Source organism: Grampus griseus, assembly GCF_964374135.1.
Source record: "Grampus griseus genome assembly, chromosome: X".
Classification (NCBI taxonomy): Eukaryota; Metazoa; Chordata; class Mammalia; order Artiodactyla; family Delphinidae; genus Grampus; species Grampus griseus.
In genome coordinates, this window is record NC_138999.1 from 67,770,584 (window position 1) to 67,789,605 (window position 19,022).

Below are 19,022 nucleotides of genomic sequence, written 5' to 3' on the forward strand. Positions count from 1 at the left end.
TTTCCTTATGATTGCTTTGGCAATTCTTGGTCTTTTGTGGTTCCATATAAATTTTAAGATATTTGTTCTAGTTATATGTAGAATGTCATGAGTTTTTTTTTTTTTTTGCTGTACGTGGGCCTCTCACTGTTGTGGCCTCTCCCATTGCAGAGCACAGGCTCCGGACGCGCAGGCTCAGCGGCCATGGCTCACAGGCCCAGCCGCTCCGCAGCACGTGGGATCTTCCCGGACCGGGGCACGAACCCGTGTCCCCTGCATCAGCAGGCGGACTCTCAACCACTGCGCCACCAGGGAAGCCCTGTCATAAGTATTTTGATAGGGATTGCATTAAATCTGTAGGTTGCTTTGGGTAGCATGGCCATTTTAACCATATTAATTCTTCCAATCCTAGAGCATGTGATGTCTTTATATTTCTTTGAATCATCTTCAATATACTTTGTCAATGTTTTACTGTTTTCAGCATACAGGTCTTTCACCTCCTTGGTTAAATTTATTCCTAGGTATTTCTTTTTCATGTGATTTTAAATGAGATTTTTGGTTTTTTACCTTCCTTTTCTGAAATTTCATTGTTAGTGTAAAAAGTGTAACAAATTCTTTATATTAACCTTGTATCCTGCAACCTTACTGAATTCATTTATTAGTTCTAATAGATTCTGTATGGAAACTTTAGGGTTTCCTATGTAAAGTATCATGTCATCTACCAATAGTGACAGTCTTACTTCTTCCTTTCAATTTAGATATATATATTTTTCCTTTTTCTTGTCTGATTGCTATGGCTAGGACTTCCAATACTATGTTGAATAGGAGTGGTAAGAGTGGGCATTCTTGCCTCATTCCTAACTTTAACGGGAAGGCTTTCAGTTTTTCACTGTTGAGTATTATGTTGGTTGTGGCTTTGTCATAAATGACTTTTATTATGTGTAGATATGGTCCCTCTATACCCATTTCAGTGAGAGTTTTTATCTAGAATGGATGTTAAATTTTGTCAAATGATTTTACTGCATCTATTGAGATGATTATGTGGCTTTTGTCTTTCCTTTTGTTAATGTGGTATATCACTTTGATTGATTTGCTTATGTTGAACCATCCTTGCAACCTTGGAATGAATCCAACTTGATCATGGTGTATGGTATTTTTTATGTATTGTTTTTGATGTACGATTCTGTTTCCTAATATTTTGTTGAGGATTGTTGCATCTATATTCATTAAAAATAGATGTTGGCCTGTAATTTTCTGTTTTGTAGTGTCTTTTGTTTTGTTATCAGGGTTATGGTGGCTTCATAGAATGAATATGAGAGCGGTCCCTCCTCTTCAATTTTCTGTAATAGTTTGAAAAGGATAGCTATAAGTTCTTTGTATGTTTGTTAAAATTCCCCAGTGAAGCCATCCAGTCCTGTACTTTCGTTTGGAGGGAGTTTTTTTGGGTTTTTTTGATTACATATTCTATTTCACTTTTAGTGATCAGTCTGTTCAAAGTGTCTGTCTCCTCTTGACTCAGTATTGGAAAGCTTTCTGTTTCTACAAACTTGTCAACTTCTTCTGGGTTGTCCAACTTGTTGACACATAACGGCTCATAGTATTGTTTTATGATTTTTGTATTTCTGTGGTATCAGTTGTTATTTCTTTTCTTTCATTTTTTTTTGAGGGTGTTTCTTCTTGATGAGCCTGGGTAGAGGTATGTTGATTTTGTTTATCTTTTCAAAAAACCATCTCTTGTTTCATTGATCTATTCTATGGTTATTTTGAACTCTATTTTATTTCATCTCTGATCTTTATTATTTCCTTCCTTCTGCTGACTTTAGGTATTTTTTGTGGGGGGGAGTACCAAATTACTTTATTTGAAGGAATGGTACTAAGGAAAGAACTTGTAGATATTTTGGTACAACTTATAGAAAAGGTAAAAGTAACCCAAATATGCAGGCACTGCATTGGTGACAAAGGAAGTCACCCCTCTTGCTATGGAAAGCCAACCTAGAGCTTAGCTCTTGTTATCAGTGTTTCCCAGGGTGTGCTTGTCAAAGAAATACTTTGCCATGCCACATTTGGTGGCCCCCATCTTATGCAAGTTGTTAACATGGTCACCTAATTCTTTGATGGATTTCACCTGCTCCTTCAGGTAATGAGTCTCAATTAAGTCACACAAATGGTGGTCATTTTTGTCAGTGTCCAGCTTGTGCAGTTCCAGTAGCGACTGATTCACACTTTTTTCCAAGTGTAGTGCACATTCCATTGCATGCAGCCCATTCTCCAAGTCATCATGGTCTGGTTTCTTGATATGCTGAAAGAAGATTTCGCCACCCAGTTGGTTCTGCAGCTTCATCAGTTTCTCAGCATGTTCCCTCTCCTCAAGAGATTGGAGAAGAAAGCATTTGGTGAAGTTCTTCAAAGTCACATCATCACAGTCAAAATAGTATGACATGGACAGGAAGACGTAGGAGGTATAGAGCTCCACGTTGATCTGGCAGTTGATGGTGGCCTCTGAGTCTTGGTGGTTGTTCTGATGCACCTGCGAGGGGAACATGGTTATCATGGTGGGTGGCTGAGGAGAGGCAGTGTTGGCGGTGATGATGGTGGATGTGCAGCACTGGAGTGGCAGCGGGGACCTTGGGGCAGTTGGAGTGTGCTGCGAGGTGGTGGCGAGAGCTAGCCCTGTTCTGTCCAAGCAATGTTGAAGTAGGAAACCGTGGCAACTCTCTGTGAAGACTGTGGCTGACTTTAGGTTTTATTTGTTCTCCTTTTTCTAAGTCTTTTATGTAGTACCTTGGGTTGCTCATTTGAGATTTTTCTTGTTTTTTGATGAAGACCACTATGTATCTTTTGATGAAGACCACTAAGTATCACTATGAATTTCATACTTAGAATTGTTTTTGCTGCATCCCATGGGTTTTGTGAGGTTCTGTTTTCATTTTCATGTGTCTTGAGGTATTTTATGATTTCTTCTTTGATTCCATGGTTGTCTCATTGGATTTTCAGTAACATGCTGTTTAGTCCCTAAGTGTTTACTATTTTCCCATTTTTCTTAGAGTGGTTGATTTCTGGTTTCATATCACTGTGGTCAGAAAAGATACGTTAAGTAATTTCTATCCTCATAAATTTGTTAGAGGCTTGTTTTCTGACCTACTCTGTGGTGCATCCAAGAAAACATCCCATGCATACTTGAAAAGAATGTGCATTCTGTTCTTTTTGGATGTAGTGCCCTATAGATATCCATTAAGTTCAACTGGTCTATTGTGTCATTTAGAACCTCTGTCACCTTATTGATTTTCTGTCTGGATGATCTGTCCAATGATGTCAATGGGATGATAAAGATTCCTACTATTATTGAATTATTGTCCATATCTCCTTTATTTATTCATTTATTTATTTATTTATTTATTTATTTTTGGTTATCCTTTTAAATTATTTTTTAACATTTTTATTGGAGTATAATTGCTTTACAATGGTGTGTTAGTTTCTGCTTTACAACAAAGTGAATCAGCTATACGTATACATATATCCCCATATCTCCTCTCTTTTGTGTCTCCCTCCCACCCTCCCTATCCCACCCCTCTAGGTGGTCAGAAAGCACCAAGCTGATCTCCCTGTTCTATGTGTCTGCTTTCCACTAGCTATCTATTTTACATTTGGTAGTGTATATATGTCCATGCTACTCTCTCACTTCATCCCAGCTTACACTTCCCCCTCTCCATGTCCTCAAGTCCATTCTCTACATCTACGTCTTTATTACTGTTCTGCCCCTAGGTTCTTCAGAAACATTTTTTTTTTTACATTCCATATATATGTGTTAGCATACGGTATTTGTTTTCTCTTTCTGACTTACTTCACTCTGTATGACATACTCTAGGTCCATCCACCTCTCTACAAATGATTCAGTTTTGTTTCTTTTTATGACTGAGTAATATTCCATTGTATATATGTGCCATATCTTCTTTATCCATTCATCTGTTGATGGACACTTAGGTTACTTCCATGTCCTGGCTATTGTAAATAGAGTTGTAATGAACATTGTGGTACATGACTCATTTGAAATATGGTTTTCTCAGGGTATATGTCCAGTAGTGGGATTGCTGGGTCATATGGTAGTTCTACTGCTTGTTCTTTAAAGAACCTGCATACTGTTCTCCATAGCGGCTGTACCAATTTACATTCCCACAAACAGTGCAAGAGGGTTCCCTTTTTCCACACTCTCTCCAGCATTTATAGTTTGTAGATTTTTTGATGATGGCCATTCAGAGTGGTGTGAGGTGATACCTCATTGTGGTTTGGATTTGCATTTCTCTAATGATTAGTGATGTTGAGCATCCTTTCATGGGTTTGTTGGCCATCTGTATGTCTTCTTTGGAGAAATGTCTCTTTAGATTCTCTGCCCAGTTTTGGATTGGGTCATTTGTTTTTTTGATATTGAGCTGCATAAGCTGCTTGTACATTTTGGAGATTAATCTTTTGTCAGTTGCTTCATTTTCAAATATTTTCTCCCATTCTGAGGGTTGTTTTTTGTCCCGTTTATGTTGTCCTTTGCTGTGCAAAAGCTTTTAAGTTTCATTAGGTTTCATTTGTTTATTTTTGGTTTTATTTCCATTTCTCTAGGAGGTGGATCAAAAAGGATCTTCCTGTGATTTATGTCATAGAGTGCTCTGCCTGTGTTTTCCTCTAGGAGTTTTATAGTCTTACATTTAGGTCTTTAATCCATTTTAAGTTCATTTTTTGTGTATGGTGTTAGGGAGTGTTTTAATTTCATTATTTTACATGTAGCTGTCCAGTTTTTCCAGCACCACTAATTGAAGAGGCTGTCTTCTCTCCATTGTATATTCTTGCCACCTTTATCAAAAATTAGGTGAACATATGTGTGTGGGTTTATCTATGAGCTTTCTCTCCTGTTCCACTGATCTCTATTTCTGTTTTTGTGCCAGTACCATACTGTCTTGATGACTGTAGCTTTGTAGTATAGTCTGAAGTCTGGGAATCTGATTCCTCCAGCTCCGTTTTTCTTTCTTAAGATTGCTTTGGCTATTCTGGGTCTTTTGTGTTTCCATACAAATTGTGAAATTTTTTGTTCTGGTTCCGTGGAAAATGGCATTGGTAGTTTGATAGTGATTGAATTTGTAGATTGCTTTGGGTAGTATAGTCATTTTCAGAATGTTGATTCTTCCAATACAAGAACATGGTATATCTCTCCATCTGCTTGTATCATCTTTAATTTCTTTCATCAGTGTCTTATAATTTACTGCATACAGGTCTTTTGTCTCCTTAGGTATGTTTATTCCTAGGCATTTTATTCTTTCTTTTTCAATGGTAAATAGTAGTGTTTCCTTAATTTCCCTTTCAGATTTTTCATCATTAGTGTATAGGAATACAAGAAATTTCTGTGCATTAATTTTGTATCCTGCTAGTTTACCAAATTCATTGATTAACTCTACTAGTTTTCTAGCACATCTTTAGGATTCTCTATGGATAATATCATGTCACCTGCAAACAGTGACAGTTTTAATTCTTCTTTTCTGTTCTGGATTCCTTCTATATCTTTTTCTTCTGTGATTGCTATGGCTAAAACTTCCAAAACTATGTTGAATAATAATGGTGAGAGTGGGCAACCTTGTCTTGTTCCTGATCTTTTTGGAAATGTTTTCAGTTTGCACCACTGAGAATCATGTTGACTGTGTGTTTGTCATTTTTGGCCTTTATTATGTTGAGGTAAGTTCCCTCTATGCCTACTTTCTGGATAGTTTTTTATCATAAATGGGTATTGAATATTGTTGAAAGCTTTTTCTGCATCATTGAGATGATGGTATTGTTTTTCTCTGTCAGTTTGTTAATATGGTTTATCACATTGATTGATTTGCGTATATTGAAGAATCCTTCCATTCCTGGGATAAACCCCACTTGATCATGGTGTGTAATCCTTTTAATGTGCTATTAGATTATTTTTGCTAGTACTTTCCTGAGGATTTTTACATGTATGTTCATCAGTGATATTGGCCTGTAGTTTTCTTTCTTTGTGACATCTTTGTCTGATTTTGGTGTCAGGGTGATGGTGGCCTTGTATAATGAGTTTGGGAGTGTTCCTCTCTTATATTTTGATAGAGTTTGAGAAGGGTGGGTGTTAGTTGTTCTCTAAGTGTTTGGTAGAATTCACCTGTGAAGCCATCTGGTCCTGGGATTTTGTTTGTTGGAATATTTTTAATCACAGTCTCAATTTCAGTGCTTGTGATTGATCTGTTTATATTTTCTGTTTCTTCCTGGTTCAGTCTCAGAACTTTGTTCTTTTCTAAGAATTAGTCCATCTTTTCCAGGTTGTCCATTTTATTGGTATAGAGTTGCTTGTAGTAATCTTTCATGATCCTTTGTATTTCTTCAGTGTCAGTTGTTACATCTCCTTTTTCATTTCTAATTATATTGATTTGAGTCTTCTCCCTTTTTTTTCTTGGTAAGTCTGGTTAATGGTTTATCAATTTTGTCTTCTCAAAGAAGCAGCTTTTAGTTTTATTGATCTTTGCTTTTGTTTCCTTCATTTCTTTTTCATTTATTTCTGATCTGGTCTTTATGATTTCTTTCCTTTTGCTAAGTTTGGAGATTTTTTGCTCTTCTTTTTCTAATTGTTTTAGGTGTAAGTTTAGGTTGTTTATTTGAGCTGTTTCTTGTTTATTGAGGTAGGATTGTATTGCTATAAACTTCCCTCTTAGAACTGCTTTTGCTGCATCCCATATGTTTTCGGTTGTTGTGTCTTCATTGTCATTTGTTTCCAGAGACTTTTTGATTTCCTCCTTGATTTCTTCAGTGATCTCTTGGTTATTTAGTAGTATTGTTCAGTATTGTTCAGCCTCCATGTGTTTGTATTTTTTACAGATTTTTTCCCATAATTGATATCTAGTCTCATAGTGTTGTGGTTGGAAAAGATACTTGGTACTATTTCTTGTGTTTTTTTGTTTCTTCATTTTTAAACAAAATTCACATTTTATTTAGGTTGAAGTAAACTATAAAAAATTGATTTTCTTCACCAAAAATAACAGCAATATTTTCTGTATTATTCCTAGATAAACCATAAAACACTTATTTTTGTAGGTTTTCTAGGTTTTGGTTGTAAATCAAGATGAGGCAGTATATACAGTCATGGAAAAAGGCAAAAGAAAACAGACAAATCAGTTGTTAATATCCATGGCTTGTGATCCTGTCTTGACCATGAAACAGAAGTGTTCAAAATATACCTGTCAAAAAGCTTATGAAGATCTAGGCTCAATAAAGGAATGTAAGCAGCAACAATCAGATGTGGAACAACAATGGCAGGCTCTTCCATTCAAATTTAACTATAACTTATTCCTTCAACTTCATTTGATAAAAACAAAATCTACACTGAAATCCTTGTTTGGCAAGCTCAGACGTTTGTCTCAGAGTCTGATAATTTTCTTAACGGTCCCTTACAGGTATTTAACAGCATACTTAAAACTCCTACTATTCAAAGGTCAGTCATGAGTTTCATTGTAATGTTTTATAAAATGTATTCCTTCCTCCTGTACCTCCTCAAAATTTATTTCTTCAAAGAACTGATAACTCACTATCTGACAGTTGGATCCACAGTGATTAATGTTATGTCTAAAATGACTTAACTTATACAGTTCCAAAATGCCATTAGCAGAGATCACAGAGCGTAATATGGTACTTTCAATGCTATCTTCTGAAAGAACAGTTAGGTCTCCAAAGCATGGGACTTCAAATGGGTCATTTAGACAGGCAGATTATCAATGACTAATGTCTCAATGGGAAGCCTACAGGTCAAGATATTCAGTGATTAAGTGGCCTACGTACACCTTACAACTTTTCTGTAAGATATTTTCAAATTTCTTACAGATTTTTTTCAAATATCAAATATAAGAGAACGCCTATTTTAAAGTCTCTTAGGTATTTTCAATGGTTTCTGAATTACCTGTAGGAAGCTCTGACTTGTATATAGTTTTATATATGTATCCACCATTAAATCCAAATGTTGTTTTATATCAAATTTTATGTTAAGGAAAGCTAAGTTACTTGACCTTTGGTCTGTCAAAGTATTCCTCGGGTACGCTTTGAGACACTTTTGCCCATTTTCATAGCGTTGGTTCTCAACCTTCATCAGAGGAAGAATACATAGGACCTTCAGCAATGCATAAACATTAGGAAAAATCTTGATGTCTGGCAGATGAAGGGCTTCATAAAATAGTGGATGGAAGTTCTATATCTTTCCCTCTGTGTTTCCACTTGATTCCGCAACAATGCAGCTCAGCAGAGCATGTGTCAGGATTAGGTAAATCACTGTTGTACATGTCAGCATGATGCTCCTCTGACGTATTGAATTTGAGCTGTTCCATGACAGAGAGTATCAGAGATAAGCATTTAAGAGCTCTGAGGTGCTGTTCTGAGGATATACCTTTCAGTTCCTGAATAATGTGTTCCACTGTTGGAACACTTAGAGTTTCTTTTTTGGTGTTGTTGTTGTTGTTGTTGTTTTTAAACATCTTTATTGGGGTATAATTGCTTTACAATGGTGTGTTAGTTTCTGCTTTATACCAAAGTGAATCAGTCATACATAAGCATATGTTCCCATATGTCTTCCCTCTTGCATCTCCCTCCCTCCCACCCTCCCTATCCCACCCCTCTAGGCTGTCACAAAGCACCGAGCCAATATCCCTGTGCCATGCGGCTGCTTCCCACTAGCTATCTACCTTACTACGTTTGTTAGTGTGTATATGTCCATGACTCTCTCTCGCCCTGTCACAGTTCACACTTCCCCCTCCTCATAACCTCAAGTCCATTCTCTAAGAGGTCTGCGTCTTTATTACTGCCTTACCCCTAGGTTCTTCATGACATTTTTTTTCTTAAATTCCATATATATGTGTTAGCATACGGTATTTGTCTTTTTCTTTCTGACTTACTTCACTCTGTATGACAGACTCTAGTTCTATCCACCTCATTACAAATAACTCAATTTCGTTTCTTTTTATGGCTGAGTAATATTCCATTGTATATATGTGCCACATCTTCTTTATCCATTCATCCGATGATGGGCACTTAGGTTGCTTCCATCTCTGGGCTATTGTAAATAGAGCTGCAATGAACATTTTGGTACATGACTCTTTTTGAATTTCGGTTTTCTCAGGGTATATGCCCAGTAGTGGGATTGCTGGGTCATATGGTAGTTCTATTTGCAGTTTTTTAAGGAACCTCCATACTGTTCTCCATAGTGGCTGAACCAATTCACATTCCCACCAGCAGTGCAAGAGTGTTCCCTTTTCTCCACACCTTCTCCAGCATTTATTGTTTCTAGATTTTTTGATGATGGCCATTCTGAATGGTGTGAGATGATATCTCATTGTACTTTTGATTTGCATTTCTCTAATGATTAATGATGTTGAGCATTCTTTCATGTGTTTGTTGGCAGTCTGTATATCTTCTTTGGAGAAATGTCTATTTAGGTCTTCTGCCCATTTTTGGATTGGGTTGTTTGTTTTTTTGTTATTGAGCTGCATGAGCTGCTTGTAAGTTTTGGAGATTAATCCTTTGTTGGTTGCTTCATTTGCAAATATTTTCTCCCATTCTGAGGGTTGTCTTTTGGTCTTGTTTATGGTTTCCTTTGCTGTGCAAAAGCTTTGAAGTTTCATTAGGTCCCATTTGTTTATTTTTGTTTTTATTACCATTTCTCTAGGAAGTGGGTCAGAAAGGATCTTGCTGTGATTGATGTCATAGAGTGTTCTACCTATGTTTTCCTCTAAGAGTTTGATAGTTTCTGGCCTTACATTTAGGTCTTTAATCCATTTTGAGCTTATTTTTGTGTATGATGTTAGGGAGTGATCTAATCTCATAATTTTACATGTATCTGTCCAGTTTTCCCAGCACCACTTATTGAAGAGGCTGTCCTTTCTCCACTGTACATTCCTGCCACCTTTATCAAAGATAAGGTGTCCATATGTGCATGGGTTTATCTCTGGGCTTTCTATCCTGTTCCATTGATCTATCTTTCTGTTTTTGTGCCAATACCATACTGTCTTGATTACTGTAGCTTTGTAGTATAGTCCGAAGTCAGGGAACCTGATTCCTCCAGTTCCTTTTTTCGTTCTCAAGATTGCTTTGGCTATTCAGGGTCTTTTGTGTTTCCATTAGAGTTTCTTTATAGTAACTCTCAGAGGTTAGCTGAGATTCCAGGTTACTGTGTGGAGCCCTGTGAAATTTCCCTGGGAATTTCATCTGAATATCAAGTTTGGTTGCCAAATGTGTGGCTTCCTCAAACCAAAATTCATGATAAACTTCGATATTTTCCATCACTTCATTTAGTGAATGCAGCACTGCAGTCAAACTACTGGCTGCAAAGAAGACATCAGAAGTTTGCCCCTGAAGATTTTTCTCAAAGTCTCTTGTAAAAGATAGAACATTTTTAAAACCAACAGTGGTATTGATTAAATCAAAATCTGTTACCACACTACAGAGTACAAATGGTCGGCCAGCTATACAGTTATTCCATCTAACATGTGTCATTATTTATACCATCTAAACATAAAACAAATGCTTGTAGGAGGTCCACTAAGATTTCAAAAGCATCATGCCTGCCTGTCCACTAGAAATGGCAAATTTCCTTCAGTACTTTGCCCCTTTCTTCACTGTTTTGAAATAGGACAGAAATTACATTGTCAAGCTCTAAAAGCAGTTGTGGTGATTGATGGAGAAAACAACAAACTTCCTCAATTGTTCCTAATGCGACAGATACTCCCATAACAGACACTGATAATTCCAACAACATATTTAAGGCACAGGAAGAGCAGAGTGTGTAGATAGCTTGGGGATACTTCTCTAAAAGTCTAGAAGCAACAACTTTCATTTTGGAAGAAAATCCACTGAACACAATTTAAGCCTGGCCACGACAGTACTCCATGTTTAATCTCCACTTCTCAGTTATTGTAGTGTGAAATTTCACGGCCAAAATTTCTGCATCAGCTTCATAAGGCAGGAAGCCCACAAATTCCTCTCTCAGGTAGTGAGCTTCATCAACAAACCTCACCAACAAAGGCAGGTGCTCTTCCCCTGCTATGTCTGCCACGTCGTCAGTGACGATGGAAAAGAAGTGAGAGTCTCTCACTTACCTGAGAGTTTCTTCCCAAATGCAGCTCTCACAGATCTCTAGCATCTGTTTCTGCTGTGTTTTCGAACAGAACAATGTGTTCACTCCTGTTGATTCAAAGCGCTTTCTCAGGTCCTCTTCACCAGAATTGATCTGGCACTCCAGCAGTGCTTGAAAGTTATCAGGAGTAAAGAGACCTTCTGGGACTTCAGAAGCTTCAAGTCCATCCAGAGGTATGTTCTGTTTTCCCATAAGAATCAAAATTTCAAATAAAGATTTTAAGTATTCTTTGTTTTCCTTCTCTTCAAGGGTTAAAGGTAAAATGTCTTCATCCTGCTCTTCACCCCCTTCGTCTGCATTGCTGTTGTTTATTTCCTTATGTTTTGGTTCCTCTTCAGAAGTTTCATCAATTTTTTTCTGTTTCAGTGTCCTGATTTGATCTTAACTCAATTCTTTTATTCATTTTCTGTGTCTACCGTGTGGATTTTTCAAATGGCTGGTAAGATCAAATATTGTTGGTATCGCATTATCTCAAAGAACTCTCCTATAAGGACTAGTTCTACAGATCACAGAAGTCTCAAACTGTTTGTCACAATATTGATAATGTTTATTTAGTTGATCAGGTGTTTTATCTTTGAAGTCTGCTCTCCTACAATTCTCCACCCACTTCAGGCATCTGGCTGGATCCTGTGGGAACCTGAAAAAGGCCAGGTCAAACTGCGTGCTCTTCTGTATGCTGTTGGGGGCCACACAGAAGATCAGCATCATCATCTGCCCGCTGGCCAGCCCAACCCTCCCCTCCCCACCTCCTCAGGGAAGCCCGCCCGCCTGTCAGGGCCAGGGAACTTGATACGATTTCAATTATCTAAAATTTACCAAGGCTGGATTTGTGACCTAAGATACGATCTATCCTGGAGAATGTTCCATGAACACTTGAGAAGAATGTGTATTCTGTTGTTTTTGGATAGAATGTCCTATAAAAATCAATTAAATCCATCTTGTTTAAGGTATCATTTAAAGCTTGTGTTTCCTTTTTTATTTTCATTTCGGATGATTTGTCAATGGGTGAAAGTGGGGTGTTAAAGCCGCCTACTATGATTGAGTTACTGTCGATTTCCCCTTTTATGACTGTTAACATTTGCCTTATGTTTTGAGGTGCTCCTATGTTGCGTGCATAAATATTTACAATTGTTATATCTTCTTCTTGGATTGATCCCCTGATCCTTAGGTAGTGTCCTTCTTTGTCTCTTGTAATAGTCTTTACTTTAAAGTCTACTTTTTCTGATAGGAGAATTGCTACTCCAGATTTCTTTTGATATCCATTTGCATGGAATATCTTTTCCATTCCCTCACTTTCAGTCTGTATGTGTCCCTAGGTCTGAAATGGGTCTCTTGTATACAGTATATATACGGGTCTTATTTTTATCTCCATTCAGCCAGTCTGTGTCTTTTGGTTGGAGCATTTAATCCATTTACATTTAAGGTAACTAGTGATATGCATGTTCCTATTCCCATTTTCTTAATTGTTTTGGGTTTGTTACTGTAGATCTCTTTTCCTTCTCTTGTGTTTCCTGCCTAGAGAAGTTCCTTTAGCATTTGTTGTAAACCTGGTTTGGTGGTGCTGAATTCTCTTAGCTTTTGCTTTTCTGTAAAGGTTTTAATTTCTCTGTCATATCTGAATGAGATCCTTGCTGGGTAGAGTAATCTTGGTTGTAGGTTTCTCCCTTTCATCACTTTAAATATTTCCTGCCAGTCCCTTCTGGCTTGCAGAGTTTCTGCTGAAAAATCAGCTGTTAACCTTATGGGGATTCCCTTGTATGTTATTTGTTGTTTTTTCCTTGCTGCTTTTAATATTTTTTATTTGTATTTAACTTTTGCTAGTTTGATTAATATGTGTCTTGGCGTGTTTCTCCTTGGGTTTATCCTGTATGGGACTCTCTACACTTATTAGACTTCATTGACTATTTCCTTTCCAATATTAGGGACGTTTTCAACTATAATCTCTTCAAATATTTTCTCAGTCCCTTTCTTTTTCTCTTCATCTTTTGGGACCCCTATAATTCGAATGTTGGTGCATTTAATGTTATCCCAGCGGTCTCTGAGACTGTCCTCAAATCTTTTGATTCTTTTTTCTTTATTCAGCTCTCTGGTAGTTATTTCCACTATTTTATCTTCCAGGTCAATTATCCGTTCTTCTGCCTCAGTTCTTCTGCTATTGATTCCTCCTAGAGAATTTTTAATTTCATTCATTTTGTTGTTAAACATTGTTTGTTTGCTCTTTAGTTCTTTTAGGTCCTTGTTAAACCTTTCTCGTATTTTCTCCTTTCTATTTCCAAGATTTTGGATCATCCTTACTATCATTACTCTGAATTCTTTTTCAGGTAGACTGTCTATTTCCTCTTCATTTGTTTGGTTTTGTGGATTATTTCCTTGCTCCTTCATCTGTTGTGTGTGTTTCTCTGTCTTCTCATTTTGCTTAACTTACTGTGTTTGGGGTCTCCTTTTTGCAGGCTGCAGTTTCATAGTTCCTGTTGTTTTTGTTGTCTGCCCCCAGTGTCTAAGGTTGGTTCAGTGGGTTGTGTAGGCTTTCTGGTGGAGGGAAATGGTGTCTGTGTTCTGATGGATGAGGCTGGATATTGTCTTTCTGGTGGGCAGGATCACATCCTGTGCTGTGTTTTCGGCTGTCTGTGACCTTATTATGATTTTAGGCAGCCTCCCTGCTAATGGGTGGGGTTGTGTTTCTCTCTTGCTAGTTGTTTAGCATATTGTGTCCTGCACTGGTCATTGAGCAGAGCTGGGTCTTGCGTTGAGATGGAGATCTCTGGGACAGCTTTTGCCGTTTGATATTACATGGAGCTGGGAGGTCTCTGGTGGACCAATGTCCTGAACTGAGCTCTCCCACCTCAGAAACACAGGTCTGACACCCAGCCGGAGCACAAAGGCCCTGTTACCCACACGACTCAGAAGAAAAAAGATTAAAAAAATAAATAAAGAAAGAAAAAATAAAAGTTATTAAAGTAAAAATTTACAAAAATATTAAAAATAAAATAAAGTAATAATAAAAGGAAAAAATGAAAGAAAGAAAGAAAGAAGAGAACAACCAAGCCAAAAATCAAATCCACCAATAATTACAAGTGCTAAAAGCTATACTAAAAAGAAAAAAAAACGGACAGAGAGAACCTTAGGGCAAATGGTAAAAGCAAAACTATACAGACAAAAATCACACAAAGAAGCATACACACTAACAAAAAGAGAAAAAGGAAAAAAATATATATATATCTAAATATTTAAAAAAAAGGAAGAGAGCAGCCAAATCAATTAGCAAATCTACGAATGATAATAAACTGTAAATAACAAAGTAAGATAAACATAAAATCAGAAACAATTTAGGTGCAGAAAGCAAACTCCAAGTCTACAGATGCTCCTAAAATCCGCTGCCTCACTTTTGGGATGCTTCATTGTCTATTCAGGTATTCTACAGATGCAGGGTACATCAAGTTGATTATGGAGATTTAATCTGCTGCTCCTGATGCTGCTGGGAGAAATTTCCCTTTCTCTTCTTTGTTTGCACAGCTCCTGGGATTCAGCTTTGGATTTAGCCCAACCTCTGCGTGTATGTCACCTGAGGGCATCTTTTCCTTGTCCCAACAGGACAGGATTAAAGTAACAGTTGATTGGGGGGTTCTGGCTCACTCACACCAAGAGGAGGGAGGGGTATGGAATGCGGGGCAAGCCTGTGGTGGCAGTGGCTGGTGTGATATTGCAACAGCTTGAGGTGCACCGTGTGTCTCCTGGAGAAGTTGTCCCTGGATCACGGGACCCTGGCAGTGGCAGGCTGCACAGGCTCCCTGGAAGGGAGGTGTAGATAAGTGACCTGTGCTTGCACACAGTTTTCTTGCTGGCTGCAGCAGCAGCCTTATTGTTTCATGCACATCGCTGGTGTCCATGCTGATAGCCGTGGCTTGCCCCGGTCTCTGGAACTCGGTTAGGCAGTGCTCTGAATTCTCTCTCCTAATGCACCCCCCAAAAATGTCTCTTGCCTCTTAGGCAGTTCTAGGCTTTCTTCTGGACTCCCTCCTTGCTAACTGCAGTGCACTAGCCCCCTACAGGCTGTGTTCACACAGCCATCCCAAGTCCTCTCCCTGGAATCTGAAGCCAGAGCCTCAGTTCCCAGCCCCCACTCACCCCAGCATGTGAGCAGACAAGTCTCTCAGGCTGGTCGGCACCAATCCTCTGTGTGGTTATCTCTCCAATTTGCCCTCTGCACACTTATTGCTGCACTCTCCTCCATGGCTCTGAAGCTTCCACCCCACAAACCCCCGTCTCCACCAGTGAAGGGGCTTCCTAGAGTGTGGAAACTTTTCCTCCTTCACAGCTCCCTCCCAGAGGTGCAGGTCTTGTCCCTATTTGTTTGTCTGTTTTTCTTTTTTCTTTTGCCCTACCCAGGTACATGGAGAGTTTCTTGCCTTTTGGGAAGTGTGAGGTCTTCTGCCAGTGTTCAGTAGGTGTTCTGTAGGAGGTGTTCCACATGTGGATGTATTTCTGATGTATTTGTGGGGAGGAAGGTGATCTCCATGTCTTACTCCTCCGCCATCTTGAAGGTCTCCCCTCCATTTATGTTTGTTAGTATTTGTTTTATGTATTTTGGTGCTCTTATATAGGGTGAGTATATGTTAAATAGTATAATATTTTCTTGTATTGATCCCTTTATCATTACACAATATCTTTTTTTGTCTTTCTTAATGATCTTTTTTTTAAAAGTCTATTTTGTCTGAGTATTGCTATCCCTGATTTCTTGTCATATCCATTTTCATGAAATATCTTTTTCCATACCCTCTCTTTCAGACTGCATGTACCTTTTGCCCTGAAGTGAGTCTTTTATAAGCAGCATATTGTAAGTTCTAGATTTTTATCCAATGTGCCACTCTATGTCTTTTGATTGGAGCATTTAGTCCATTGACATTTAAAGTAATTATTGATAGGTATGTACTCATTGCAATTTTAAACCTTGTTGTCCAGTTGTTTTTGTAGTTCTTTGTTCCTTTCTTCTTTTTTTTTTCCTTTTGTGGTTTGATGATTTTCTTTTGTATTATGCTTGTGTTCTTTTCTTTTTTGTTTTTGTGAATCTATCATGTTTTTGATCTGTGGTTATCCTGGTTTTCACATATATTGACCTATAACTACAGCTACTTGCTGTAACTGATAGTCATACCAGCCTCCAGTGGAAGGCTCTCTCTGCCTCAATTGTTAGCAAGCCAGCATGTCTGCAGTCCTCATAAATAGAGTCTAGGCTTCTCTAGCCCTTCTATCTGTCTCAGAAGATTTCCCAGCAGTCAAAGGGGCTTGTGTATTCTGTGCAAGACTCCAGGACTGGAAGGCCTAGATTGTGAGTCAACATGCTCCCTCCCCAGGATAAGTGTCCATCCATGTGGACCTTCTTTCCCTTACAGTTTCCTCCCTGGGGAGCAGATCACGACCTGATTCCTTTTTTTCCCCCATCTTACCCAGTTATGTGGAGATCTTTCTTGTAGCTTTGGGTGTATAACAGATTTTCCAGTTTCCATTTAGTTTTCTGTGCATGTTTTTCCACATGTAGATGTATTTTTGATGTGTTTATGTGGGTGTGGGGGGAGGTGAGCTCCATGTCCTTCTACTCTATCATCTTGACCCTCCTCCCCAAAGATTTTCTATTGTTTTATTTTCACTAATAGTTTTACACTTTTACATTTCACATTTTGATGTATGATCTAGTTTGAATTAATTTTGTAAAATATATGAGGTTTAGGTAGAGATTTATTTTTTTGTCTGTGGATGTTCAATTTGTTCCAGTACCACTTGTTGTAAAGTCTATCTTTTCTCTATTTAGTTGCTTTTGTATTATCAAAAATCAATTAGGCGTATTTATGTTGGTCTATTTATGGCATCTATATTCCATTCCATTGATATGTATGTCTGTCTCTCTGCCAACATCATACTGTCTTGACTACTGTAGCTATATAGTAAGCTTAAAATCAGGTAGTTTGATTTTTCCAACTTTATTCTTCTTTTTCAAAATTGTAGCTATTCCAGTGATCTTCATTTCCTTTATGAATTTTAAAATTATCTTGTCTATATGTACAAAATTGCTCCTATTTTTATAGAAATCAAGTTGAACTTGTAGCTCAATTTGAGGAGAATTAATAGTCTTTACTAGGTTGAATCTTCCAAGCTATGGACACAGTATTTATGTGTATTTATTTATGTTATATTTATTTTATCATCTTTTTGTACTTTTCATTATGTTTCCTGTGTATAGTTTGTTAGATTGATACCTAAGTATTTCATCTTGGGGAGCTATTGTAAAAGATATTGTATGTAAAATATAGTTTCTGATTATTCACTGCTGTGTATGCAAACATGGTAATGTTTTTTTCTTTTATTTTTTTTTACTTTAAAATATTTATTGGGTTTTTATCCATGGATATTTCCCACTCCTTCAATTTTTTTTTAAAAAACTCAAACATAATCAGCAATAGTGATTGCATAAATCTACACATGTAAAAAAATGACATAGAACTATACATGTAATTGTAAAACATCAATTTTGTGGGTTTGCTTGATATTTAAGTAAAATGTACTTGTGACTATCCTGTACTATCTTTGCAACTTCCTGTGACTCTGTAACTATCATATATAACATTCTTGAAATGACAAAACTTTAGAAATAAAGAAAATTAGTTGTTGCCAGGGATTAGGAGCAGGAAAGGAGGTGGGATGGAAGTAAGCATGTTGAGAAAAAGGCAACATGAAATATCCTTATGGTGATTTAACTTTTTCATTTTGACTATTATGTAGAGGTGGATACATATGAGGACAAACAAAACTAACGAAATATGAATAAAATTGGTGCATTTTATCCATGTCAATATCTTACTTGTGATATTGTACATCTATTGTAAGATGTGAGAATTGGGGGAAACTAGGTAAAGTATATTAGGTAATAGGACGTCTCTGTTGTATTTCTACAACTCCATGTGAATCTATAATTTTCTTAAAATAGAAAAGTTTAATTTAAAAAGTTGTGTCTTCATAAACCATCAGCATTTTATTCATGTGGATTCCAGCATTAACTACTCAAGTTTCCTCTGAAAACTTTAAAATAACATTCAAATATTATTTATTTTTGTATTAACCTTTAATACTGCCACATTAATAAACTCATTCATTTTAGGAGGTTTTTTGTATATTACTTGGGATTGTCTATGTAGACATGCTTATCATTTACACATAGGGAAACTTTTACTTTATCCTTTCCAATCTGTGAGCCTTTTATTTTTTATTTTTTGGCTAAGACATCCAGTACTATGTTGTGTGTTGCAAACAGACATACTTGCTTTGCTCTCAGTTTAAGGGAGAAAGTATTCAGTCTTTCATCATTAAATATGATGCTAGTGGTAGTGTTTTAGTATTTTATCAGATTGAGGAAACTACCTTCTACTCCTATTTTAGGGAGAGTTTTTTTTTTTTATCATTGTTCCAGCACCATTATTGCAAGTCCATCTTTTCTTCACTGATCTGAAATATCTTCTGTTATATGTCAAGTGCCTGTACATATGTGGGCCTTCTTATGTGCTCTCTGTTCTGTTTTCTAGGTCTATTTGTCCATACTTGTGTCAATACCACACTATCTTACTAATATGTTTTATAATAAGTCTATATATTTCTCTTAAAATCTTATCATCTGTTTTCTTTAAGAGTGTTTTGGCTATTCTTGCCTCTTTCATTTCCATATATATTTTAGATTTAGCTAGTCAAATTCTATGAAAAAAGCAAATTGAAAATTTTATTGAAATAACATTGAATCTTTTTATCTCTCTCTAAAGTGAGAGAGAATTGACATCTTTATAATTTAAACTAAACAAAGGTTTGGCATGTTTTTATTAAATTTATTTCTAGGTACTTT

The 19,022-nt window shown here is 37.0% G+C and overlaps 1 protein-coding gene across 1 annotated transcript; it reads right to left on the reverse strand.

The window, feature by feature from the left end:
- Positions 1–1,978: 1,978 nt before the first annotated feature.
- LOC309839498 (ferritin heavy chain-like) lies at positions 1,979–2,530 on the reverse strand (the record flags this gene model as incomplete). Its single annotated transcript, XM_082681258.1, has 1 exon — positions 1,979–2,530. The coding sequence occupies one exon, from the start codon at positions 2,528–2,530 to the stop codon at positions 1,979–1,981; it is 552 nt and encodes a 183-aa protein (XP_082537384.1).
- Between the last annotated feature and the right edge of the window lie 16,492 nt (positions 2,531–19,022).